Source organism: Porites lutea, chromosome 2 (assembly GCF_958299795.1).
Source record: "Porites lutea chromosome 2, jaPorLute2.1, whole genome shotgun sequence".
In the NCBI taxonomy this organism is placed as follows: Eukaryota; Metazoa; Cnidaria; class Anthozoa; order Scleractinia; family Poritidae; genus Porites; species Porites lutea.
The window spans coordinates 49886370-49913522 of NC_133202.1; the positions used below are offsets into that span (position 1 = coordinate 49886370).

At 38.9% G+C, this 27153-nt stretch overlaps 2 protein-coding genes across 3 annotated transcripts; one reads left to right on the forward strand and one right to left on the reverse strand.

Annotated features, from left to right (window-relative positions):
- Positions 1 to 1113: 1113 nt before the first annotated feature.
- LOC140928932 (uncharacterized) lies at positions 1114 to 18552 on the reverse strand. Its single transcript, XM_073378735.1, has 10 exons — positions 17999 to 18552; positions 15685 to 15960; positions 13623 to 13964; positions 12227 to 12375; positions 10688 to 10844; positions 7052 to 7134; positions 5350 to 5587; positions 4124 to 4244; positions 3710 to 3752; positions 1114 to 2999 (listed from the first exon to the last, which is right to left on the reverse strand). Exons 1-10 carry the CDS (start codon positions 18129 to 18131, stop codon positions 2904 to 2906), a joined length of 1638 nt encoding a protein of 545 aa, XP_073234836.1. The 5' UTR covers positions 18132 to 18552; the 3' UTR covers positions 1114 to 2903.
- A 3650-nt stretch (positions 18553 to 22202) lies between these two features.
- On the forward strand, positions 22203 to 26730 carry LOC140927152 (uncharacterized). 2 transcript variants are annotated; one of them, XM_073376803.1, is made up of 2 exons: positions 22203 to 26337; positions 26434 to 26730. In XM_073376803.1, the coding sequence occupies exons 1-2, from the start codon at positions 22234 to 22236 to the stop codon at positions 26557 to 26559; spliced, it is 4230 nt and encodes a 1409-aa protein (XP_073232904.1). In that variant the 5' UTR covers positions 22203 to 22233; the 3' UTR covers positions 26560 to 26730. The 2 variants fall into 2 exon arrangements, with proteins under 2 accessions (XP_073232904.1, XP_073232905.1); XM_073376804.1 differs by having other exon boundaries at positions 26437 to 26730.
- Positions 26731 to 27153: the final 423 nt, after the last annotated feature.

A 27153-nucleotide genomic window follows, 5' to 3' on the forward strand; every position in this document is an offset into this window, starting at 1 on the left:
TTTGTTCTTCACGTGCACTGATAATTTGCTTTCACATTGGAAGGTGACGCCAAAAATCTCAACTTCTTTACAGCTTGGTATCATCCTAACAGGTGAATAGAGATCGTGGTTGCCTCTCTTTTTGATCGTCAACTCTTTACATTTGCTTGGATTGCAAGACATTCCATTTGTATTCGACCAATCTAAAACACGGTGACACTAACTGATCGGAGTAGTCTACCTCCTTCCATACAGGAGCAATAATTGTATTTTGTATTTTTTTGTATTTTTTATTTCGACCTTTTCTGAACAACAAGACAAAAGATGCTAATCCAATATTCCTTAAAAACAAACATAAGGATGGCATTATTGAAGATCAAAAGCAAGTTGCTGAGACTCTTGCCAACTGTTTCTCCACTATTGCATCTGATATCGGTGGCAACCATGTGATCAGTTTAACTGAAAATGAATTTGACAACCACAGTAGCGTTCAAATGATCGAAACCATCTATAGTAACTCTTCATTTCAATTCAAACATGTAAATACAAAAGACGTCCAAGACTTATTTGAAAACCTCAATCCTAGAAAATCTTGTAGTGACACTGGACTAATGCCTAAATTGATGAAGAAAGTTGCAGAGGGATTGCATCATCAGTGACGAATCTTTACAAAAGATGCATTGAAACTAGTACCTGGTCAGCTATACGGAAAAGGGGAGAACTCACTCCTATTTTCAAGAAAGGGGACAAGCAAAATGTAGAATTATCGACCTATCACTATGCTTCCGATTATTGACAAGGTTTAAATCACTTTTTAGCAAACAAATAACCCATTATTTTGACCCAGCCTACTCTATATCCAAGATTGACAGCATACAGAAAGAATCACAGCTGTGAAACGACATTAGTAAGACTTAAAGAGGACTGGAAACATGCTACTGACAGAAAAGAATCAGTGACCATTCTATCTAAAGACATGGGTAAGGCTTTTGACTCGCTCTGTCACAACTTAGTCCAACTTTGGTCCCTTAGCCTGTTCCAGGCGTTCAGAGAGTGGGGAGCGGTGCGAAGTAAACCCCTCTACTTTTCATCGGTTTCTTTACTTCGCACTGCTCTCCACTATCTGAACGCTTGGAACAGGCTATTGGTCCCTTGAATGTTACATCGACAAAACCCACAAATAACAGAGTTCTACAGTCAGAAAACCTCGCTAAAATGAACAACGTAACCACAGTATAACCAGTAACATTCTTACCTTCCTCTGTTGCAAAGCGCACGGAACAGGACCTTGATTTAGAGCCCCCTTGAGGGAGGGGTGAGGGTGGTTTGTACGTCCTTAATAGTCTGAATTTCAAAACCTTTCGCTCCACGTATCGAGGACAAAGTCGTGTCCCCGTCCGCAGTTACTTATTGTATCTGCTCTTGCCATCGTCACTGTCGCAGTTTTAATGTATCTTTGTGTCGTTCGTCGCCACAGTCCCTTGACGCCTATGTGATATCGGAGTTTTCAACGTAGTTTAGAAAGTTGGCAAAAACGTCCGCGAACTCCACTCACGTTATTCAGTATGGTGTATTTTATAAGCGTTTGTGGGACGTGTTAAGAGTAAAAGAATTCATTACCCAATCTAAATTTACTGTATTACTAAAAAGTAAATCTCGGGTAAGGCGCAGTGTTCCATCTTCAGAAAAAGTAAATTTGCAGCTCATCAAATGTAGCCCAGAAGATGTACAGTTGAATATCCTATTCAGTAGGGCTTCAGTAGATAAAGTAGGCAATCACGTTCAACGGGAAAATCATTTCTACAGTATTTTTAATCCTCTTTTTTAACGTTCAACTGTTATCTAGCCTTACGATATGGATCAATTACCACAACATAACTGCCATAAATAGAACCACTCTTTTAAGCAGTTTCACGTTTTTAGAAACTGATCAGTATACTACCAAACAGCGACAAAGGTGTCGTGGGTCAGGCACCATTAAAACATTACGAGAAGCACGACAAAGACTGCAAAACCCAAAGGGCCAGTTATTTAAATGGAGTTTAGCCAGTGTTAAATAAAACCGCGTTCTTAGCCATTTTCAGTTTGCCCAATGTTTTTATCTTAACACCATTTATCGTAAAAGGTCCATGAAAGCATAAGGCGTAGACTGGAACAGGGTTCCAAAGATTTGCAAAACCGCGGTCTAAGTTAGACTTCGTTTAAATAACCGACCCAAAGTCTTTTGGTGCACTCACGTCTCAAGTTGACAGTTTCAACTGGGTCTTGGCCTAAACTAGTCTGCTACACAGCGGTTTTTATTGTCGTCAACCAACCATCATCCCAACATGGGGAGCTGTGATTGGAGGAGTCACTGTACCGCAAACAAGGCGCGAACACCTTACAGAAAATGAGAGATGAGTTCTAATTGGCTAACCGCGGGAAAGGAGTGTTGTTCGAATGTGAAGAGCCGTTTTGGGGGAGGAGCGTTGCGTGACGACTGTGTAGCAGACTAGGCCTAAACTGGCTTTGATATCTTTGAGACTGATGGATAAGATCAAGTCTGTGATAGCCCGATGTCTCTTGGTTGGTGCAATGCAAAGCGCAGTCGAGGGTAAGCTTTTCTGAAGCTTGTTAGATGGTGGTGCAGTGTCCTCCCTGGTTGTCAGTTGGCGAAACTGGCCCTGAATTTCCAGGGGTCTGCTTAGCATCAGTTTTAAGGCTGATAGACGATACGATCGCTGGCAAAGACTTTGGGAGCCCACTGGATCTTGTTTGGTGCAATTGCAATCACAGGAGCATGGCCAAAACTGGTCCTGAATTCCCGGCATCTACAACATCCGTTATAAACTGGCAATAGCTCAGGAAACCCCAGGAGATGATAACGGCGGTCTTATCATCAACATTTGCAGAGACGATAATGCTGCTTTGCCTTTGCTAGGCTGTCAGGTGTTTATCATTGAGAGGGGCACTTCGTAATGGTTGTCCACCAAGGGTTCATCAATTTCGTCATAGCCATGAACTGCAGGGGACATTTCACCCTGTCAAGAGTGGTGAAAGAGTTTAATGAAGGTTTGAAAGCCATGTTTGACTATGTTACTCAATTGAATTGATTCAAGTTCTTTCCACATGCATTTCTTGTCTGTTTTAACAATAAACATAACAGCTCTTATCACCCACAGTAAACTTTTCAAATGATTAACTTATAATTTCACATGTGAAATTACAAAATTGCCAAGGCAACGTTGCGTACGTCTAAGTCCTAAGGTGGCGTCACGGTTTTTTTTAAAAATGTTATGAATGAAGACGTCAGGGCGCTAAAAGGCGCTTTAGGAAACGTAATAACACGAAAGAGCACATCAACGAGGATTCTATAAGGTAGTTGGTCACAAAGTTCTGAAAGTTATGAACTTAAGTCAAAATTTAAGCTCTAAACATTTTAGTACGTGGAGTTCTCGATCGATACGTTAAACATGTCAAAAACCCACGTTTGTGAGAGTAATTTGTAACCGACTATATTAATAAGAAATGGTACAGTAGGTATACTAGTGAAATAAGGGAATAATTTTCCTTGAGTGTCGTCCAAATGTTAATAATTTCCGAATTTGGACAAAAAACGAATAAAACTACTCAATAATTCACTCGTCATCATTTGATTACACAATTTACTAATTTCACAATAAATATGGTGCAAAGGTGTAACTTGAGCGTACGTTTTTAATAACATAGAGGACGATGTTGCCTTGCTTACCAGTATATTTGCCAGTGGCTGCACCTCTCTTTCCTTACGTCTTCTACAAATATAACGTGCAAAAAAGCAAATATTTGCTTTTGATCAGAACCAATTCACAGTTATTTTCAAATTGCGTGTAGAGGAGCTGACAAACACCTAGATGCTTTTACGACGTACGAATGAAAGGAAAATTACTGGAAGGAACATTTATTATATTTTATTCTTGGATTCGCACCACTAGATGTCCAGTACCAATGCATGGCGTAAGAAATTGTGACTAATTCATGTTTTTTTTTTTGCAAGTTAAAAAACTGACTACCTTTAGATCAACAGATATAACTACTTCTAAGTCTAAATCTATGTGCCTAGTCATTTCGTGACCTTCTGGCGGGTAGCATCCTACCGTCAATCTCTACCTTAAGCATTTCTCACCTCCAAACACATATGGCGGCAAGGAGAACCAGTACTATTCCACCTCCTCCCCCAGCCAAACTTATGAGCACTGTCTCTGGAACACTTCGCTTGGAATCCCGCGAGGCCAACAGCTTTTTTTCTACAAAAAGAGGAGCAAAATTGCCATAAAATGACAGGAATAAGGGATCGCCGATGTCCAAAATTGAAATCCTGGTCCCATTTGTTTACCAGGTGGATAACGCCATTAGTTCCACTAATACTCATCCCTTGGGTAATGATTTATATATCCGGTGGATAGTGATATCCAACGTTTGACCAACCCAGGCCTAGGGCTGGGGGTTACAGTAACAAAATTAATTTGAAAGAGCGTCAAAAAAGCACGCGTGAACAAAATCATCTAACTATTCAAACTAAATTTTTTGGGCAGTGCTCTCGCAAGTTAACATTTGACTTGCAGTATTTTGCAGAACGGAATTTTGTACCTTTCTCAAAATGTGAAGGTGGATACAAGTTTTAAAAAAGTGAGGATTTTTCTGATTCCTCTCTCCATCGCATTTTTTAATCCGAAAATTTTAGGTTTCCTTTTTCTACAAAAAATAGCTTCACTTGGGGACTGAGATGCGACAAATTAAACTTAAGAAAATCGTAGGGAATTTATTACATATCCCACGAAAATTGAACAAGAGTGGAACGGTCATCGAGAAATTATTAGCCTTCCTCAAGCTATAGAAAAATCTAGGCAACTTTTGCTTCTTCGAACAGATATTTTACAGAAAACAGTCGTTGGGTGCCCCTGTTTCTTGAAGAAGATCTGAATCCCTTTCTGCATTTTATGGTTAAACAAAACGTTGGCTACACGTATCACTCTTCCTATAGTTATTGTTAGCTAGTAACAGCACTTCGTATAGTCCACTTTTATCTGTTATCATACTTAAATGGACAACGTTGTTTAACCAACCGTATGAAAGTAGACCCGACTAGACTCCACTCAAGTCGACTTATAGTATGTCTACTTAAATACAGGAGCTACCTGAGTGATAACAGGCTCTCCATATTTCACGTATTCATTGCATTTGGCCATTTGAGTTGGTAACATTTTAGCTGAACTTTAAACAATTGATTTGAACAACAAATGGCTTTAAGAAAAAATACACGTCAAGAATTAGTGATAGAGTTTTATATAATAGAGCGTGCTATCTTAAACAACTCATCTATAGTTATGTGACGTCCATTCAATGATTCACCTTCTAGTTTTCCCGGCTTAACACAGATATTACTGATGGCACTGCAGAGCTGTGGTCCATTACAAATCCTCATCCAAACATAGCATTTATCGGTTGCTTGTATGCCAGGTAAAGCCACACTTCGAACAGTTGAATTAGTCAGTGAAACTTTTCTTTCTGTTTTACGAGAACCTCTTTGACAGCGGTAGCTGATGTTCGTGTACTTCAAAGGACCATTCCAATATTTGGAGCGTGGAAACTGGTTTTTAAAAAAACTCTTCTGTGAAAGAATGCAAGCTAAGTGTCTCTTGAAACGATGAATATTTAGCGATTATTCCTCGAGCCAGAATGGGCTCTGAGGCCGAATGGGCTATTGACTCAGAGGCCATGAGGGCGAGAGGAATAATTGTTTTAGTAAAATCCAACTAGTTGGTCAAAAATATCGAGACAAAACAACTTTAGCTCGTTAAAGCTAGACTTTAAGCCATTGTTTCTGGTTTTCAAAGCCGGCGCTTTTTGCTACTAGTGGGCTATGACATATAGCCTAGTAGTAGCTCAGCCAATCAGAACGCAGCATTAATAATAGACCACTAGTCGGATTTTACTAAATGAAATTGGTTTATATTCATCATTTCATCTTCATCCTAGCTTCCCGGGTATAATTATTACCATCCAATATAATGACCAGCTCCCATTTGGCTTGCTAACTTAGTTGGTTAAAGCGCTGTACAGGTATCGAAGAGTTCAGGGTTTGAATCCCGGCAAGCCTGAATTTTCAGGCTTTCTTTTCGCAGCTGCATAAGTTGCGTATTTAAATGCGATGATAGTTTCAAGTCCGTAGCCCATTTTACAGATGCAGTTTTAATTCTGGCCCAAGAGCGAAGTGGGCAGGCCATGAAAACCAAGATAAGATATTTTGCAAAACGGATCCAGAAAACCTATTTATTGCTGCACAAAATAGGCGCATGAGAAAGGATTTTACGGGCCTCAACGTATTTTCATTGAAGTAAGCATACAAATTAAAAGCTTATTACAAAGGTCTTTAGAAATAACTGAACTACACTTTGATGATGGGTTTTTTTTCATACTGTCTTTACAGACATTTGTAGTTGCAAAATTGAAGAAAAAGGAAAGATAATTTTGGTTTAGACTTGGGTTCGTACAGTCTAACTGATAAAACCACACTGACCAATCACAGAGACATCATGAATAGTTTAACTAAGACCAGAAGTCATGTCAATAGACCTTTTTACCGATACGGCGGCCATATTGAATTAATTGATTTAAGGAGTGTTATGGGATGCCTAGAGGGCATGAGCACGATTCGAAGTACTCGCATAAGTATTTACGCGCGCTTTTCGGGCTAATTTTTCTTTAAGTTTTCCTAAAAAAAGATTGTAATGGCAAAAAAAGATCGTTGCGCCGTGTTTGGATATAATAATGATCGCTTTTTTCCCGAGAAATATAAATTAAAGTTCCCCTTTTACCAGAAAAGCGCGCGTAAATACTGAGCGAGTGCCCCCTGAGCATCTTGTAATACTCCCTAAATCTAATAAATTTAATATGGCCGCCGTATCGATAAAAAGGTCTATATAGGTGTACCCCGGGTGCCACAGACTATTCATGGGCGATTTCCGGTTTCAGTCAAGTCTCCCTTAAGGCCAAAACCGCGAAGCATCTCCAGGGTAATGTAGGTGGGATACAATCGCAGTACTTTTCTTACCTGCCATGTGACTATCATGCGTGGATCACTGCTAGCGTTCCTCCATTGACTGCAGTTTATAATTGTTGCATGACGACTTGGAGCTAAAATGTACACATTATTACATATAATGCTCTTCTTGAATAAGATAAACTTCACCACTTTCACCAGGCTGGAGCCTTGTGGGATTCCCACAAAAATAATACCGTATTTACCCGTGTATAATGCGCGCCCGTGTATAATACGCACCCTAATTTTTGACCACGTTATTCTAAAAAAAAAGATTTCAAGATAAACGCCAAGAATTAAAACTTCCATGTTTCCATTTAATTAACAAGAGCTGGGAGTTCATTAATGACATGTTTACATGTTTACTTACTTACTTACTTACTTAAACTACAAATATCGCATGCACCGAGCACCTATTTACACGCCTTTCTATGTAATAAATGTCAAACGTTTTACAAATCTTGTAACTTGAAGTCCCTATTACCTAGTATACTTAAATTCATAAATAACAGCAATTCATAAACAGTACCGATATTTCTCCTCACAGCTCTACTGGTAGCTTGAGTATCATTACTATATTGCATTCGATTCAAGTAAAATGTTCAGTGTCTTTAAACAAGGCATTCCTAAACAGCGAAACCTTCAAATTCGGACTCAGAGTCTGATTCTAATAGGTTTTCGATGCTTGAATCATCAAGTTCATGAGTGTTCTCGGTTGAATTGTAAACCAGTTCATCTTCTGATCCATCCAAATTGTTTGTGATGCCACACTTCAGAAAAGAGGCAGCGATCATTTCTGATGGAATGGCATTCCACGCTTGCGAAATCCACGAACAGATCAGTTCCTCCGAAGCCTTCTTTTGTCGTCCAGTGGCGGTAAATTCGTGAATTCCGTCAGCCATCCACTGCATCCACTGCTTTCGGACTCCATCTTTAAACGGTTTGTTTAAAGATACATCGAGCGGTTGGAGAAGGGAGGTTAACCCGCCAGGAATAACAGCAAGTTCAGTGTTCTCGCGTTTGAAGGACGCTTTCACAGTATCTGTCACGTGAGCTTCAAACGAGTCGTAAACAAGCAAGCTCTTTCTTCTCCCCAGGCCACCGATCCGTGCACGCCATACTTTTTCGATCCACACTTTCATCTGCTCTGAATCCATCCATCCTTTCTGTTGGGCTGAAACAACGACTCCATGCTTGTTGTTGATCTTAGGGATGGTTTTCCTCTTGAAGATTAACATCGGTTTCAGTTTTGATCCATCGCCGCAGCACGCCAACACAACTGTTACTCGATTCTTCTCATTCCCCGTGGTACGTATTTTGATGGTTTTCTCGCCGGTGTTGTTTACAGTACGATTCGGTGGCATGTCGAAGGTCAATGGAGTTTCGTCCATGTTAGCGATGAGATGCAGTGGGAAGTTGTGTTCTTTACGGCGATCAATGATGTAGCGATGAAATCGGACTATCTTCTCCTCGTAATCATCTGGCAGACGTTGTGCTAATGTTGTTTTCTGTCGAAGTGACAGACCGTTCCTCTTCATGAAGCGCTGACACCAGTGATTGCCAGCTTTGAAACTTCCTTCAGGAATTCCGTACTTCTCGTTCTTGGCTAGTTCGAGGGCTTTCAGTCGCACAATGGATGGCAGAATGGCAAGACCGTTATTTCTTTTCTCGGTAATCCAAGCCAGCAGATCGACCTCCAACTCAGGCCAGCTTTCTTTCCGCGGTTAGCACGCTTCAGTCGAGGCATCTTCTCGAGGTTTTCTTTACTTTTTCGCCAGAGTCTGACATTACTCTCGGAAACACCAAACTCACGCTCGGCAGCACGATTGCCATGTTGCTCTGCAAACTGGATTATTCTTAACTTGTCGGACACAGTGTAACTTTGACGTTTGACAGTGGTAAGTTTCGTAGCCATGATCGCTATAGTGACAATCTCACATGTTGTTTTTCTCGATCAGCTGTTTCTTAAATAGGCATTTTAATTTATTCATGGATCGAAATTGAAAACAGTTCATTGGTAGTTTACTTTACTGCGTTTATTAAACACCAATTACTGCAAAGTTTTTGTCTTCTTTTGTTTTCTTGACCAAACAATGGAATCCGTGTATAATACGCATCATCTTGGCCAAACAATGGAATCCGTGTATAATACGCATCGTAAATTTGAAGGTCGATTTCAGGGAAAAAAAGTGCGCATTATACACGGGTAAATACGGGGCTGCATGCACAGGGAAGCTAATAGCCAAATGTAGACGTTCAGAAGAAGGTCAAGCAATTTACATTTTGCAAAAGACTACTGTACTCTGTATTTAAGTTTGTTTTATTTTAATTAATTATGATCCAGCAACTGAAAGCAGCTCATACATTTATTGTTTTATCAGTGACACACTTTCTACTGGAGATAGGGAAACTGCATTAATGTGCAGTAAGACTAGCTGTCCGCCGACTTTTTCTGAGGGGAGGGGTCAGCTGTACACAGGCTAGGCAAGACTTGACAGACTGTCACCAGCCTTTCATCCTTGTTCACAGTTAGTGGGGATGAGAGTGACATAAGTAACATTACAGTGGCTTAAATGGTCCAAAGGGTGGGTTGAGTCTGCACTCTATAGTTTAGTCAAGGAGGTCAAACATAATTCTCTTGAACCAATCGACCAACAGTAGGAAGGCAGCAGAGGACAAGCAACAAGCTTATTTGCTGTTGTTGTTGTTGTTGTTGTTGTTATCATTACTATTAATATTAATTTTCTTTTGTCATGACTCAATTTTAACAGCACTGGACTGTGTGCAAGAGATAATGATCCCATCTGAGATGCAGGGAATGTATTTGGGAAATTGTTATCGACACAATGATTGTATTTTTATAATTTATATAATTCTGAATGTTATATAGTACTTAATTCTTACTTCAAATTTTTCTGTAAATTATGTACATATTTTGAAAGTTAAATAAAATTACTTTTATTATTCCAAAAATATATATTATTATTATGGCAGCACAAACGTCTGGATGCCCAAAGTAAAAAAATTAAAGCTTAAGCTGGGTGGCAAACCGTAACCAGCTGCAGCATTGACCAAAATTTGTAGTAAGAATTACACAATAATTAGTGCAAAAAAAAAAACTGGGTAGAAATGATTTGATAAAAGTGTCATAAAAAAAATTAAACAAGCTTTCTGAACGTCTTAATTATAAAATAAAAATGTTCATAAGTTAAAAATCATTGTTCATATAGCTGCAGTCCATTAAATAATGAGAACGTCTAAGGTATGTCAATAAAATTTCGATAATGTGCAAGATTAAGTATCTGTTAAAATAGGTGTCCAAAATTCCTGTAGATATCGAAGCGCTCAGCTTGAACAATATGTAATGAACTAGACAGGATTGCCTTTTGCATTTGGTGCATAACTGATCCACACTTGTCTCCTACAAGCTCTTTTATATTTTGCTCAACCTCTTTCGAGGTTATTTTATTAGTTTACTTACTTTGTTATTGTTATTATTGTTATTATTATTATTATTATTATTATTATTATTATTATTATTATTATTACTATTATTATTATTATTATTTCTGTTCATTTTACCAAGTGAACTGGGATGAGAAGCACATTGTCCGAGCCATTTGTGGCCAAACTTACAACTTCACTCACCTAATATGCTGGTCATAACAGTTTGCACAGCAGCTTTACTGTAGGTTCCAAATGTAGTTGTGTTCCCATATTGCACTAGCAAGTAGAAGTAGTAACGCGTAAATCCAAACAGACCATGTATCAGGACAGAGACTTTTGGTGAATGTAAAATTAAGCTCTGCAACAGTAAATTTATATAATTATACCACATATTATTTTGTGAAGTTTTAGATATTTAGTTAATATTTCAACCATAACTAAAGTAACAGTGTTGCCTAAAGAGCACTTAGATTTCTTCCACAAATGTGGGCTAGGTTCACAGGCAGAGACAACAGGACATACATGTATACAGGTTGAGTTCATTAGTGGTTCCTTGTTCTTGCTGTGAGTGGATTTTTTTCCTCGTTCTCCATGCAGTTTTTCCCTCCTCTCCACTCAAAACCCAGCACTTCCAAATGCTATGGACGAACTTAGAGGAGGCTGTCAGGGAGTTGTGCAGCCCCCTTTTCTCTAAAAAGTGAATATTCAATAAAATCTATCTTCGAGAACCTTAATTTCTGGACATAGATGCTCTCAGTTGCCTTTAAGCAATAAATAAATAGTGTGACCATCCATATAGCTGCCAAGTGTCGTAGCCCCCTGGATCCTCTCTCGAATGTCATTGATAAGGGATTTATTTCAGATGAACCACATTACTATAATTTTTTTTTTTGGTATATTAGTAGTATCACTACTAAAAGAACTAACTAAGCCAGGTTGTGGCCCATTATGGCCTTGGCCCTGCCATTTAAACTAACATGGCCAGGAAAGCCAGCCTTAAGTGGCCATTAGGTTGCTACTTTTTCCTGGTAAGTCAGGCCAAAAGCCTTTAACGCCCAGCCTGGCCAAGCTTGGCAAGGCTAGCCAGGCTTTTGACTGGGCTACAGATGCGAAGGGAGAGGGAAAAAATAGTAAATCATGTGTTTGTGCAGATCTATACTGATAAAGTTTCCCTTCACTTGACCATAAAGAACATTGTTCTACGAAACCTTTAAGTCATAGACCACACCAAGTATAATCTGCACAGTTCCATTTAATTTTCCAGGGCAAGAGATTTTTTAACTCAATCACTTTGAAGGAACAGAGATATGCTATTGAACATATAAGCAAAGCTTAACCTTGCAGGGTTCTCCAGAAAATGTAGAGTAGAGGGAGAAAAAAATACAGTTGGTGGCAATAGATTGGATCAAAAGGAGTGGAAAGCCTTTCGCATGGCTTAGATTTACATTTGGTAAGGTTTTGCTGGAGGGTTGTCCCCTACACCTGGGGAGATTTTTATTTCGGGGGTCCCAAGTGCGTTTTGAGCGATCAGAAATAATTTTAGCCATTTAGATGGTACCTTCACCTACCTACATTCCCTCTTTTACGTTCCTTTACATTGAAAAAAAGTGTTCAGAGAAACAAATATCATGATTATTATATTACCCTCTTAAAAAACCCTTTTGGAAGTTATAGCTAGTCCTTCCATAGCAACTATACCCCAATTTTGGCCTGCTGCCCGAGCTTCTGAAGAACACTGACCTTGTTCTGCTTATCTCCATCCTCATGGTACAGAATGGTATATTGAACCACAAAGAAATTTAACTCTCTGGGATCCTTCCATGACAGTTTCACTGTTGTAGCTGGCTGTACTTCCTTAGCAGTAAAGGCTTTAGCAGGTTGTGGAGTAGCTGAGATGAAATGAGAATAGATATTTAGCTATTATTGAATAAGACTGAGTATGATCTGAAGAATTATGCAGATCGAGGAGGATAACTCCCTTCAAGATTGTACATAGTTCTTCATATACCGTAAAATTCCGAAAATAAGCCCCTCCAAATATAAGCCCCCCAAACCGGTAATGCAAGAACATCTCCGTTAAATCGCCCCTCCAAATATAAGCCCCCAGCTGCAGGGGGCTTGCACTTGGAAAATTGCCCTCAAATACAAAGTAAAACAAAGCAAAAACGCTAAATTTACTTCCAACTATAAGGCTATCTATAGCCTAATCAATTTCGAAACGCAAACTTCCTTCCATAGTTAAGCCCCACTAAATATAAGCCCCCCAAAATGGACCTTTGAAAAATATTTTCGGAATTTTACGGTATCATACAAAATCTGCATAGAATAATCTTTTATTAGTCATTCAAAATGATGGTGTACCTTCTTTAACAAAAGGCTTACATGATTTATTAGCTCATATCTTCATTTGCCTGAATCTCAGCAAATTCAGGATAAAAGGAGATGTTTAGTACAGCAGATTTTCTTCAAATACATGTAGCAGTTGTTCAGGGCTGTTATAAGAGGCAAGGGCCAGGGATTTCCCTTGGCGACTATGAACGTGGTGTCTGGCTACTTTCAAAGGAAAATTGAAGAAGAATAAAACCAAAAGAAATCCCTAGCTGAGCTGTCTGATTCCCCACCGCTTGTTTTATTTACCCAGCCACTCAAAATCATCGTAACAGCTGGCCCTGGTTGTCATCTGTCAAGTTGTATTAATTGTTGTTGTTCTTGCTACATTCTTGGGTAGTAGTTCAGCTATTTCGTCTTGACAGACTGTGGGAAATTCTTTGTTTTTTCTCCAGCTCTACCAAAACAACTGAGCCGCTCAACACAACCTCTTCACCAGGTTTTTGTGCTATTTACTGGCGATAGCCTGCACGACCATTGGTGTCATGATATTACCCTGGATATCACTTAATGTCTACACAAGCTGGGCATGATTTGCGCCAATCAGAAATGAAGAAATATTTTGAATGCATAATAACATTAGTGGGAGTGGGGGACCAGCCTGCAAGGGAGTTACAGTTCAGGGAGTCCAGTTCATGGCTATCCCCAGTGGGCAAGTCTTTTCCCAGTGAAGCTACAAAATAGCATGGCACGTACATATAAATAATATTACTGATAATATTAAGTAACTGGTTGTAAGTGTACTCACTTAAAAATATTTCATACTTGTTGGCTTTGAATTCAACAGGACTGCTTGTGTTGAAACCCAGGGCATTTTTAACTTCAACAATGGCTTCATAGACAATACCCTCCAGAGGAGAAAATCCATTCAGTGTGCACATAAATGTATTTACATCTGTACCCAAAATAAGATGTTTTTGACATAGACTGCAGTGAGGGTTATCTGATCTGGTATCATTCTTGCACAGCAATGGTTCTTTGACAACATAACTAAGTGGCAATCCTCCTGGGTGTTTTGGAGCTGTCCAGTGAATTCTTGGTTCGAATTCAACATTATTTATCCACACATTTTGAGGTGAACTGGGAATATCTAAAAGAAACCAGCCAACAGCAAGTTTCAGACATACATGTATCATGTCAAGTTTCAGTAAAATTGCTTTTCAAAAATACCTCACAATTTGCAAATACCAGAGCAGCAATCGTACGTTAAAATTATTTTTCTCTAAAGGAAATAAATGTGGTATTATTAATTAGTAAACGTTATTAATAATGTTCATTTTCAGTGATTTTGTTACAATATTATATTTTATATTCGCTGATTTAGAGTCGGGTAAACAGGATACCATCCTCAGGCTGGTCAATGACATTCTGCCCAATAGCCTGGTGTAGTGGATTTTCAGGGCTGTCATTAAGAGGCACGGCCGGGGATTTCCCCCGGCTGCTATGAATGTGGATCCCCCGCTACTTGCATGGGAAAATAAAAGAAAAATAGAACCAAAAGAAACCCCTAGTTGTTTTATTCCCAACCTACGTATTTACCTCTCAACAACTTGAAGTGACATCCCTGGTATTTTGCCATTGGGCTAGTGAATTTTGTATTTATCTTTACTTGCCCAACAGGCGAAGTTTTATTGGGGAATTTAAATTGCTCGAGTATTAAATAAAATTCCTAATAAATGTAAAAACTTTTTTCAAGCTAATCTGAGGAAATGAAATCTGCAAAAACGAGTATCAAAACAATAGGCCACTAGATAGCTTGCAAGTTCCAAAAACCCTCACTTTCAAAACAAGGCCAAGTGCACAACCTTTCTTTTGAAAATGAGTTTTATTTGCACGAGAACAAAAAATGATTTCCATATCAAAGGCTGAGCTCTTAACCTTGTTTTGATACAGAGGCGCAAGGGAACTCAAAATGGCTTATTGTAACAGTACATTTCATGTCAGAATAGATGTTGTGTGATATGCACAATCTTCAGGTAAGAACAATTATTTATTATTAAAAATACCTGAGAAGAAAGGATCCTAAGGCTCCAAATTCTATTTAAAATCATAGCTTACTACCAGGAATTAATAAAGCATTAATGATTAAATAAATTAACTAATGATGTAATTGTAGAGCATCTGACTAAAGTGTCTGGAAGGGTTCAATTCCCATCTAGTACTCAGAATTCTTTTCTGAATTTTTCTCTCTATATAAATGATGTAATTAATTAATGAATACTGATTATTATTCACCCTGTGTGTCAAAAATGTTTCTTGGCTAGTCAACATGACACTTGGACTAGGTCATTCTGGCTACAGCTTACCCAAAGGACTGATTTTCTTTGCACCATGCTTTGGGGTTACGTGAATGCCGGATGCAGGGGTAACAAAATCACTGTTTCTGTCAAACTTAGAAAACTGTGTTACGCTGTATAAATTTCTATCAGGACTTAATCATGCAGTGAATTTATCACAATAAAGTTCAGGATGCATGAGCAAACCTAAAAACCACAAATTAATTTGCCTTGCTGTTCATGGTTTTGTTTACTCGTGTGATTGGCTTTTTCCTTGCAACAAAACTATATTCCATAAATTATTTTTCTGTTGGTCATGTTTTCCTGAGTTTCATTAAAATAAGCTAAAAAATAAAACAAGAATGCTGAAAAATAGGGTTGTTTAAAGGTGAGCTAAACCTCTGAGTTCTAAAAAAATTAGGGAGCAGCAATTCTTTTGCATGCATGCATACCACAAGGGCAGAGGCAGAGAGCTCAAAACACATCTTCAGATAAATGGAAAATATGTCAATGCACAATTTGAAGAAGACCTACCGCCAACCCTGACTACAACACTTCTGGGCTGAAGACCACTGTTAGCAGTTTCTTTACAAAGATAAGTTCCATTGTTGTTCCAGTCAACAGGATCAATATTAACTTGAACTGTGTTGTTTCTCAGCTTTGCTATCACATTTTCTCCTAGTTTCTGTTTACCATGATACCATGATAATTGATATTTAGAAGAATTATCAGCTCCAACTACAGTACAGTTTAGGTGGAGTTGTTCACCCACTCTTACTGTAACATCACTCGATGTGATCAAGTGCACTCCTGAAACAACATCAATTAGGAGTCATAAATACAATGATGGTGTGGGGATACTTGAGCTGCCAAATGCCCCGCGGTGGGGATAACGGTCAATGACAGTCAAGTAATGCCACTTAAGCATTTTTATGTGTGATTATTCGTTTCAGTTAAGGTGTGCCCTTATAATCGCACTACTCTAATTAAGAGTTGACGCGCGACGACTCCACTTCATGATTCTTATCTTGTTGTTATTCGTCTGGTTTTAAATAGTCCATTAGTGTAAATCAATTGACATTAAAATTACCAGTGTGCCAATAAAGTTATCTGTTCTAAATAGTTGAATAATATGAAAGGAAACTCTCCAAATATCATAGTTGCATGTAATCATAACCACCAAATTTTATTCAAATCCTAGATCAACAGAAATTTTATTCAATATAATGAAAAACATGCGTTGATTCACTTCGATAGGTCCAAGATTTGCTTTGTAAGTTCTTGCTTGATAAGCAATGAAGAAATGCAAGCATAAAACTGAGAGAACATACCTTTATTAATTAAAAACAGGTTTTTTCCTATCTTTAACAGATGAGCCAATCTGCCAACCTAATTGTGTTTTCATTAAAACCCTCCATGTTAAGTTATTTTTTGATAAGAAAACGTGTGTGTCAAAAGCTCAGTTGGCGGGGGGGGTTTGTTGGCAAATATCCAACCCCTGAGCCACGCAAAATTGGCGGATGCCCCATGTCCGGGACCCACAAGGCTGGAAAATGCCCCACAGTAGAGCCTGCGGGCGATGGGCACAGTTGGAATTGATGGTGCATAATTTTATATGACAAGAGAATCAGACTAAATCAAACTAGAAACACCTAATATTATTTTTAAAAGAACTGAACTAGTACTGGTGATCAAGTCCTATAAAGTAACTTCACAATATAAAAAAAACTACTCCCCGTACACAGTCACTGATTTTGACAGTTTTTTATTTTTATTTTTCTGAAAAAAACCTAAAAGTTTGCTTGTTTGTAAATTTAACATTAATTCCCCCCTTGTAGTACCCGAACATCCACATGCTGAAAATTGTCCGACAGTGAAACAATCAGACTGTGTGGCTTTAACTTGCTCAGACGCACAAACTTTTGGACATTCCCTTTTGTCCAAAAAAACTCAACGATTGTTTTGTTTGAACATTTTTGTAACTAAAGCAGGGATAGCTTAATTTTAATTGCTCTCTTAATGACAAGTCAAAAAACGAAATATTGGTAGTCCTTACACTAGAGCCTAAATAAGCTAAGAAATAATTCAAGACAGGTAAATTTTAAATTCTTCAAGTGAAAAAAGGCTTCACACACAACCTATCATTTTTACTTCAGGTTTACTTAAGCATGTTTTCCCACGCAACATACTTACGATTGATTGACATGCTTCACCTTTCTCAAAGTTTAGAAACCACAAGTTCGCTAAGTCAGTTTTAAGGATGGTTTTCAACTCACTCGAAGCTTTCTTGAATCATTTCAACTTTCCGACTTTAATCAGATGCAAAGTAAGAATACTTGAGATTTTACTTAGGCCTTCACACATGCATTTTTGGTTAAACAGCCTAGTGTAAAGACAACCATTAGCACACTGTTAATTATGAAAATGTTCCTTTTATTTTTGGAATTCCTGCTATAAACAATGGGAACAATAAACAGTGGTTAAGATCAAAACACCTTCACTATTATTAAGTGTGAATGGTGAAATTAATTTTTAAAATCATAGACTATAGCTATTAAATTTAGATAAAAATAAACCATTTTGCTTATAGAACAACATGAAACAACTTGAAAAAAATTTAAGCCAAGCCATGGGGGACGAAATCAGCTTAATCGTTTACGTTGTAAACACTGCTTGATTCAATCTGATCGAACAAACTTTGAGGAGTTCATATCGAGCGAACTGATTATGATTCAACTTCAAGTGTTTACAAGAAACGATAATCATTCCGTGATTTTCTTATATTTGAGCTTACTGTTCAAGCAAATCTAAAAGGTTTGCAAACCGTCGATATGAGACTTAATCTTACCTCTAGATGTACCGTTTTGATGTCCAAGTTTTACACCTTTTGAACGTACAACACTTTGGCTGTCAGAAGCATAGATTTGGATCAGTAAAACGCCCAGAGAAAACAACGAGGCAGTCCCTTGCTCATACGCCATTTTCTTCCTTTAGAGGCAGCATCGCGTACTGTACGAGCGCCAGCTTTTCCCGGAACTGTCCTGTTGCTTGGCTATAGTTGAGTGAACACAAGAACGTAAATTCAAAGGTAAATTGAAATTTGCATATTTTCAGATGATAACTTTCGGCTTGTGCCACGTCTCACTTATTCGCCAACAATATTCCTCCACAAAATAGTTTTTTCCTGCATCCTTGGACTTGCTTCAGTTTTAATCCAGTCATGCGTATTAATAATTTTCTTTTTCTTTTTCCATACTTTCACTTTCGACAAATTTAAGTCATTTTTACATATATTATTGGCGAAGAGTTGTTTACACGAGGTCGCCATTTTGAGTTTGGCGCCGAAAGACTGCCGCTCGTTCAAAAGTTCCTGATGGGAGACTGGGACGCCAAACGGGGAAAATACGTCACAAGTGAAAGACGAAAAATCATAACTTGATTTCGAACGCCTCACGTGCAAACAAGCTTAGGTAAGAGTTTACATTTTATTCTGAAATAATGCTTTCACTTGTTTTCACTTGGCCGTATTTTACTCAACAGTGAGGCTACGAGTTCGAGTTCTACGTTAACAGCCAAAGACATATTTTTTACTCTTGAAAAAAAGAGATTACTGTTTCAATCAGGTGTTTCACTAGAAAACAAGGTCAATTGCAAATGTCACACTACTCTCACTCCTGAAAAAACAAGGTTTTCATAAAGTTTATGAAACGAGCCTTAGCTTAAAATTAAACGAAAAAAGTTTGTTCTTCTTACCACTATGTTTAGTCGTGTTTCCGGTAGCCTGCAGAGTAGGCGTTACTGCCAAAAGAAATATATATTCCCGGCTGTAAGATTGAAGTTATTGCCTTCACCCGCCTCAAAACCGCGGTTTTGCAAGCTAGTTTTGTGGCCGCTTTTAATAGGTATCTGGGAAAGAAAATTTAATTCATTCACCTTTTCCATTTCTCCGTTTGAAGTGGCGGTTAAAACAGTTATATTATCAACCTGGTTAGCCTGCGAAAACATCCGCTTCTCCTCGCTCTTCACCGCCGGGGACGTTTCGCGCGAAACGTCCCCATCGACGAAGAGCGAGGAGAAACGGATGTTTTCGCAGGCTACAAACTGGTCTGTCTTCTGTATTTTAGAATAATATTCTTGAATATACATTATTGAAATATAGAGTCGCCCTAGAAAATTCAGGAAGGAGGTAAATTTGACAAAAAATACAATTTTGTAGTTTTCAATAATTCTTCCTTCAGAGTAATCACTCAAATTGTTATCTTTACAATTTAGTTTAATGTGACAATGGACGATACTTCATCGGTGGAGGAAGAAAGTGCGCAAGTGTTATTTGACGAGGATGATGAAGAAGAAGTGCTGGAGCTTGTGAAAGCCATAGCAGATGATTTGAACACTTATGATTGTTTCATTAAACCTTATAACTCTCCTAATGAAAAGAATGAACACGGAGAGAAAAATGAGTTGGATGATCAAGAACAACAGGAGCATACTTCACCAACGGAGATTGCCAACAATGACTCGGACCACCTCCAGGTGCGTACTGTTAACTTCAAAGGCTTCAAATATGGCTAATGTATTGGAAAGATCGAAATCTTCTAAGAAAAAGTGAAGTGTAAATAATCTAAAACCCCAAGAGCGACAGTGCATGTAATGAGGGCCGGATTTAGGGCTCTTCTGAAGGTGGCACTCTTTTTCTACTGTTCGAGGTGGGTCAATATACTGTTCCCCATTTATCCTTTTTTCACCTACAAACAAGAGCGTAAAATTTTAGTTTTTCAATACTGCGTCCTTATGTCCACTTACAGTAATCGGCTCCTGCCACTTACTACCGAAACACGTAGATCGCGAATTCAGAAAGACGACTTTGGCGCCAGACGTTAACGATTCGAGTCACATGGCTTTGTTTGTCAAACCAAAGAGGTGAACTCACGCGATCACATTCCTGAGCGTTTGGTTGGCCAAAGATTAGATAGGCCAAGTCGAGTAATGGTGTTCTATGTCAACCAAAAGGGAGAAATTTTCGTTCGTGGAAAGTCGATCGATGAAAGTTCTTTCGGTTTCAGCCTTCTAGCGCTATATATAAACTCTGGGGCGAACAACGAAGCCAGCAATAAGAAACAACCTGATCGACCACGTGAGTTTACCTAGTTCGGTTTGACAAACAAAGCCACGTGACCTAAGTCGTTAACACCTAGCGACAAAATCAACTGTCACGCGTGTCCTTGAATTCGCGGTCTTCCTGTTTCGGTAGTAGCAACATCTCTGGAAGAAAATAAGATTATTAGTCAGTCGGACAACGACCGTTACAACTGTCTCAGTTCATCCGAAGTTATCTCGAGCAACTTCTGATACATTAATGCTGCACTGTCTGTTAACATTTGATGTAGCAAAAGACTTGACTTGCAAATCAAGAACAAAAGAAATTTTGTTCTGATCCTGTTTACGAAAAAAAAAACCGTCCGTCTCGCTACCCTGTTAATGTAAAGACAAGAGACCTTTTCCCATGACCATGATTCGTTTCGTTCGTTTTGTAAAACTGATATCATCCAATAAGATTTCCGTAAACAAATTGTTGGTACCAAATGCACCGCCAAAGTTTACACCATGTTGAAGACTCTGACTAGTGAAATTGTATACCCTGTTTAAGACCCGGAATCCCAAAAACCATACCCTATTCAGCGGTTCATACCCATTTAAGCCAAATTGGGAAGTATCCCCCCCCCCGGGATTACAACAAAGACAAAAACTTTTTGCTCGATACAGCTTTCCTGTTCCTGACCAAATTATGCAATTTTATCATTTTTGAAGACAGTCAGATTTTTGCATTTCGTGACGTAAATCGCGCAGGAAGATCTTTCTACTGATCGATGCTAATTGACGTAAAACACATTTCATAAATTATGAAAAAGAGAAGTCTCGAAAAATCTAACTAATGATGATAACGATGACTTTCTGTCATTTTAACAGGGTTCACAGTCTTTTTTCCTTTTTCCCAATAATAAGGACAGCAGCTAAAATATAAATCCCAGGCAAAAAGATGTTTAAGTGAAATAAACTCTCGCTAATGAGGACACTAACTCAAGGTCCCTACAGTGTCCGCTATAAATGGTGTTGACTGTATACCGACCATACGGAAACAGTTGCCGGTTGACTTCCGTTAAGACTCGCTTTCACGATTCAGTGGGCCAAAGCGAGGCGGAGTCAACAAATGAAGAAAATGGCGGCAATAAAAGGAGAGACGATGTGGCGGCGTTCTACTACAACGGATTCAAAAGGTCATGGTTTGTGAATTATGACTGGTAGATCTCGATCCGTTTTGTGTTTTTCTGTGTTTCAAGGTTCTTTGCCTCTGATCGTAATTTTCTTATTTTGACGGCAGCGAAAACCGCAATTGTGAGGGCGGCTTTTGAACTTCAGAGTTCGCGTGTTTTTTTAAAAGCGCAGTAAAACTATCTTTAGGACTAAACCAGCAAAACTGCGTTAATAAATGCGTCAGCATTTAATAAAAGTATGAACTTCTTGATCCATTTAAGGGTGATAATAGATGCGCAAATAGTTCATTGAGTTTTACGTACTCGAAATTAATTTTGTAATTACAGTCAACTCCTTTATAGCGGACGCTGTTGGGACCTTGAGTTAGTGTCCTCATTAGCGAGAGTCCGTAATAGCGAGAGTTTATTTCACTCAAACATCTATAATTTATTTTTGCCTGGGATTTAGCTGCTGTCCTTATTATTGAGGTGTCCGTTATAACGGGTGTCTGCAAGGCCTGAGTTGAATATAATAAGTTTATAGAAATTTACTGCGATGATGGAAAATTTGGAAAATTTACTGCGATGATCATTCTTCACTTTTATCTACAACCGCAGTTCAAAAATGAAAAATAAATTTTATTTCATATATACTTTACATCAGTAATATTAATGCTATGAAAAAGCATAATTATGTGGTTTTCCTTGACAGGAAACTCTTAACGAAGATTTCAGAGAAACGCCGGACAATTACCTGGCAGAAAGAACCAAGGAAGCTAATCTGCAGTCCAAAATAAATACATGTGAATATAATATCACCAGGCTACAGAAGATGGTAGAGGAGAAGATAAAAGAAGTAGAGGAGATCACAGCTGAGAAAGAGGAACTCGAATCAGACATTCAAAATACGCTCCAAAAACTATGGGCTAAAGAAACGGAGCTCCACAACCAACGAGAGTCTTCCGTAGAGAACGAGAAACGCTTGCTTGACAGCTTGAAGCAGGAGAAAGCGCATTCACAGCAGCTTGAGATTCAGGTTCAGCTTTTGACAAATCAAAATGAAATGTTACAAGAACAGGTTTTTCAGCTGGAACATAAACTGTCAGTAGCGAAAGAACATGCTGCAAATGCAGAGCATAAATTGCCACTCGAGTGTACCAATGAATCTTTGAGAACGGTGACTCTTGGATTGATGGATCAAATAGCTGATGGAACGCCAGCTCATGATCAAAACAAAACAAGGCGTTGCTCCGCTGATATGTTATCTAGTCCAATTTCAGAAAATGCAAGTTACTATTCAAGCAGTTCTGAAAAATATAGCGACAGAGCAGATGGTGAGCAAGACGATCTTTCTGAAGAATTCAAGGCCATGACTTTGAGAGAACAGGACAATTGCCTTCAAGGAGAGATGAAAACCGTAACATTGAGCATTGAGGACCTTTGGCACAAAATCACTGATGCTGACTTTAAATTCCATGATAAAACAACGTTCGTACGAAAAGACTCAAAAAGTCTTCTAAGGGATATTTACCGGGCATACTGTAAAGAAAAATCAAAGGTAGTGGATTTAAACGAACAGAATGCTCGGCAGTTGAGGCATTTGGAAGAAGTCCAAGAAGCTCTTTGCGTAACTGAAGGTAGGATCCAACGGATTTGGGTCAATTTCTCTCTTCATGAAGAGAAAGACGAGGAAATCCATGGGCCTTGGACAAACGGGGATCCAAAAACAGAGGTAACAGAAGGATCTCTTGAGAGGATTGAAAGCCTTCTTTCCAGGTATAAGGCTACTTTGGAAGAAAATCAAGATCTGAAGCGACTAAGCGTTTCATATGAAGATAAACTGAGCGAATTGAAAGGTCTTGTGGCAAAATTAAGACAAGAAGTAGGGGAAATTTCAAAAGAACTTGAAATAAAATGTGCAAGATGGGAGGAACTCAGGCTTTCGATGAACAAAATTATTGAAGACAAGGATATTGAAATTGAGATACTTAAAGAGCAACTTCAAGAGAAAGAAAAAAGAGAAAAGCAAATAAACATTGAAGACTACGACGCTGGAATGGGCACTAAATGCCCGGACGAGATCCTGGAAAAACTGTTGCGAAGTAAAGAAAACGATCTTGATGCACACAAACGAAAACACGAAAGTGAAGAATTGGGCTTACAAGAAGAGATTCGAGACTTGCGTGAAACATTAGAAAAGGTGAGTCGTGGCAAAAACGATCTACAGGAATACTGTAATCTACTTAAAGAGGCCTTACAGACATCAGAATTGGAAAGTAACGCTGTTCTGGAAAGAGAGAAGTCTCTTAAGGAGTCGATAGAGCAAGGGAAAAAGAGGGAAGAGAAACTATATCTCGTCGCTAGAGAGCTTTACGAAGAGGTTCAAATAGAGAAGCACGAAGCGTTCTCTCATGAAGCAACTAGTGCCGCTTTGTTTGAGAAAGTAAAATGCCTGGAAATGGCAATTCAGGCAAATGAGCAAGAGAGACAAGTGGACAAAAAGAACCTCAAAAATTCCAAGGAAACGGAACAGTATTTACAGTGCTCATTGCAACAAGCGTTAGCGGAGCTTTTTGAACTGAAAGCTAAACATGATACTGTTCCTGAAGAAGGCAAGGACCGACCAGCAGCAGAACATCGAGATGAACAGCAAAGGTTATTACTAGAGCGCCTGGAAGAGGTCGGGACTGTTCTTCGTTCCACGTTGGAAAAGGCCGTCAGGGATTTGCAAGAAAACGTACTAAGAGTAGATGAATTCTGCGAGGAGAACAAGAGACTTAGGAAAGAAGTTAACCAAAGTAAAATGACTTCAAATGCGTTAAAGAAGTCCAACCTACGTCTTGAAGCGTCGCTTCAAGCAATGAAGGACAATCTACTGGATGAGGTTAAGGCTAAAAAGGAGCTTGAAGTTTTGTTAGTGAAATCAAACGATAAGTGGGAACCGAAACAAACGGAATGCAAATACAACCAAAGCTTTGACGAGCAGTTCACTTCATCGCAACTGCCCGGCATAAGAGAAGCAGATACAAGTGATACATTTGCATCTACGAGTGAGTCCTGTTTACAAAGCCAGAAGAAAAGTGGGAAGCTTAAAGGTTTCGGAAAGCGGAAGCTTATTCCCAAGGCTATTAGTAAACACTTGAGTTCCTCTTCTTCAAATTTTGAAAAGAGCCCCAGGTGCGACATCCTTGAGAAAACAGAAATAACAGAGCGAGAACAGCGATTGCGAAATATTTTGATGACTGTTCAACGCGATAAAGAAGAGCTCGAACAGGACGTAGAATCACTATCTGATGAGCTTCAAAGAGCAAAGGCGCAACTTCAGAACTATGAAAATTTAAACGAAAACATGCGAGAAGAAGCTAACAGGAACGTTCGAGAAACATTGGAAATAAAGAAGATCTTGGAAGTCATTTATGGAAGGACAAAGCGCGCTCATAGCCTCATAAACAAAGACATTCACAGCCTGCTAGAGATTTCAAAGGCGAAGGACAAGCAGTTGAGGAAGTGCGAGTTATTTTCTGGACAATATGAGAAGGAAAATACCGAATTGCAAAGACAAGCAGCAGCACTAAAGGAAAAACTCGAAGATGAAGTGTCTCTCAAAGACGCAGCGCTTGGAGAAATAAGGCAGCTAAGACTTTCGTTGCAAAATGTCCTTGAATCTAAAGAAAAGTGTGTGGCACAGTCGGAATCACCCCTACTGATCACTAACTTGAACTCCGATCTCATTTTACCTCACATGGGAAAGGAAGAGGTTCGTACTATATTAAAAGAAATCCTAGTAGAAATTGAAAATTCCAATTCCGAAGAGATTAATCGCCTGAAACAAAGGACCGCTAAATTAATGGAGGAGCTTTGTGTTATTCGACAAGATAACGAGTATCTGAGAAATCTGGTTGACGCCGGTTTGCTTGAGGAACTACAAAAGGCGGAGGAGAGAATAACCTTCCTTAATGGTCAGCTTAAAGTTAGCCAAGAAAGGCACAACGTACTTAGAGAGGCTTCCATCCAAGACAAGGTTAACGCAAACGACGAGGTGGAGAGGTTGTATGAACGTTACGCTGAGATGAAGGTAACAATTAAGAACAACGAGGGGGCTTTAGAAAGAAGTAAGGAGATGGAGGAAGCATTGATTAACGAAAATAATCAGCTTCATGAAGAGTTAGAGTCCTTCAAAGAGCGTTTTGGTGCGGACGGTTTGTTACCGATTACGGAGAAGGCTGAAACAAAAAGGGCAATGGAAGGATGGAAAAGAAAATGCCAACGGCTTCAAGAAAGCTTCGAAAAAGAAAGGAGGGCCTTGAAAGAAGAAAATACCTGGCTGCATAGGCAGTTGGCCGAGGAAAGTTCTTTATGCACTGAACTTCAACATCGTAAAGCTGAACTTGAAAATTCCCTTGAAAAATCAGAGGAAAAAATACGGACAATGCATAGAAAACTGGAAGAACGGCAAGACGCTCTAGCTTGTCTTGAGGAAAAGCGTGTTATACTTGAAACTAAGCTTTCATGTCTTGAGAAGGTGAACGGGGAACTGCAAAATGAATTGAGCAAAGAAAGGTCCGAGGCCGAGGGGAACCTCTTGGATATGCGCACCGAGTTCGAGGCCACGGCCAAAGATCTGAAACGGCACCAGCGGGAAGGGAACAATCTAGTCACCAAAGTGTTTCTGCTGGAAAATGCAAAAGAAAAACTGCAACAGGAACTCAACGAAAAAGAGCGTAAGATGACGATTAGTTTGGAATCTCTTGCGGAAGAGCGAAGTAGGCTCAGCGAGAAGGTCAGAGACCTGAGGATTTCCCTGGAGGAAGAAGTCAGGAGAAGATTAGATCTCGAGGAAAAGATGCAACAGATTGTCAAAATTTCAGTGATGGAAAAGGAACAGAATCAGCTGAATGCCATTGCGGAATGTCCGAGTTTTGAGCAGATTGGGAAGGTAAGATCTCAACAATATAATATAGGACCATCTGGTACAATTATTACTACTAACGTTCGAGGCCGATAGTATTAATTCTTTTGTATGATCTCTTAGCAGACAAAACTGAGGGATGGATTCAAAACAGACTTAAATAATCCACTTCAACAGACATCAATAGATGGAGACTTTAGCACGCTGTCGCAAGAGTTCACTTCCAGAGACAATACACATCTTTCCTAAGTACGCTATTTATTAGGTTCGGCTTTCAGTATTGTCTCAGAGTCGCCAAAAAAAATGTCAATCTACTTTCAATGAATTTCGTAAATCTCAAGACACCAACATATACTGGGAGATATCCGTCTAACTTTCAGTGTAGAAAAAAAATTCTCAAATAAAGTGCATTTCACATCTCTTACGTCCGATGTCTAATTCAGAAATTCAAAATTAAAGAGCAGGAAAGCACGGGCGTTACGCCGCAAAATGTAATAATCGCCGCAAAATGTAATAAGAATCGCCGCAAAATGTAATAACATTGACGCAAAATGTAATAAAATTTTCAACGCAGAATGTAATAATCTTTCAACGCAAATTGTAATAACTTTTCTAACGCATAATGTAATAACGCAAAATGTAATAATTTCCGAATAACGCCGTGCATGCTATTTCAAAATCCGTTGACAGTTTCCCATAATTATCCAAAAATTATAACCCAAACCAAATTACCCATACACCCTCCCCCTCAAGTGGTCAAAAACGGTCGGCCCTAAAAAGACGAAATTGCGCACTTTTTATGGATTTCCCAGCTCAAGATTTGGTGCCGTCAACAATGGCGAT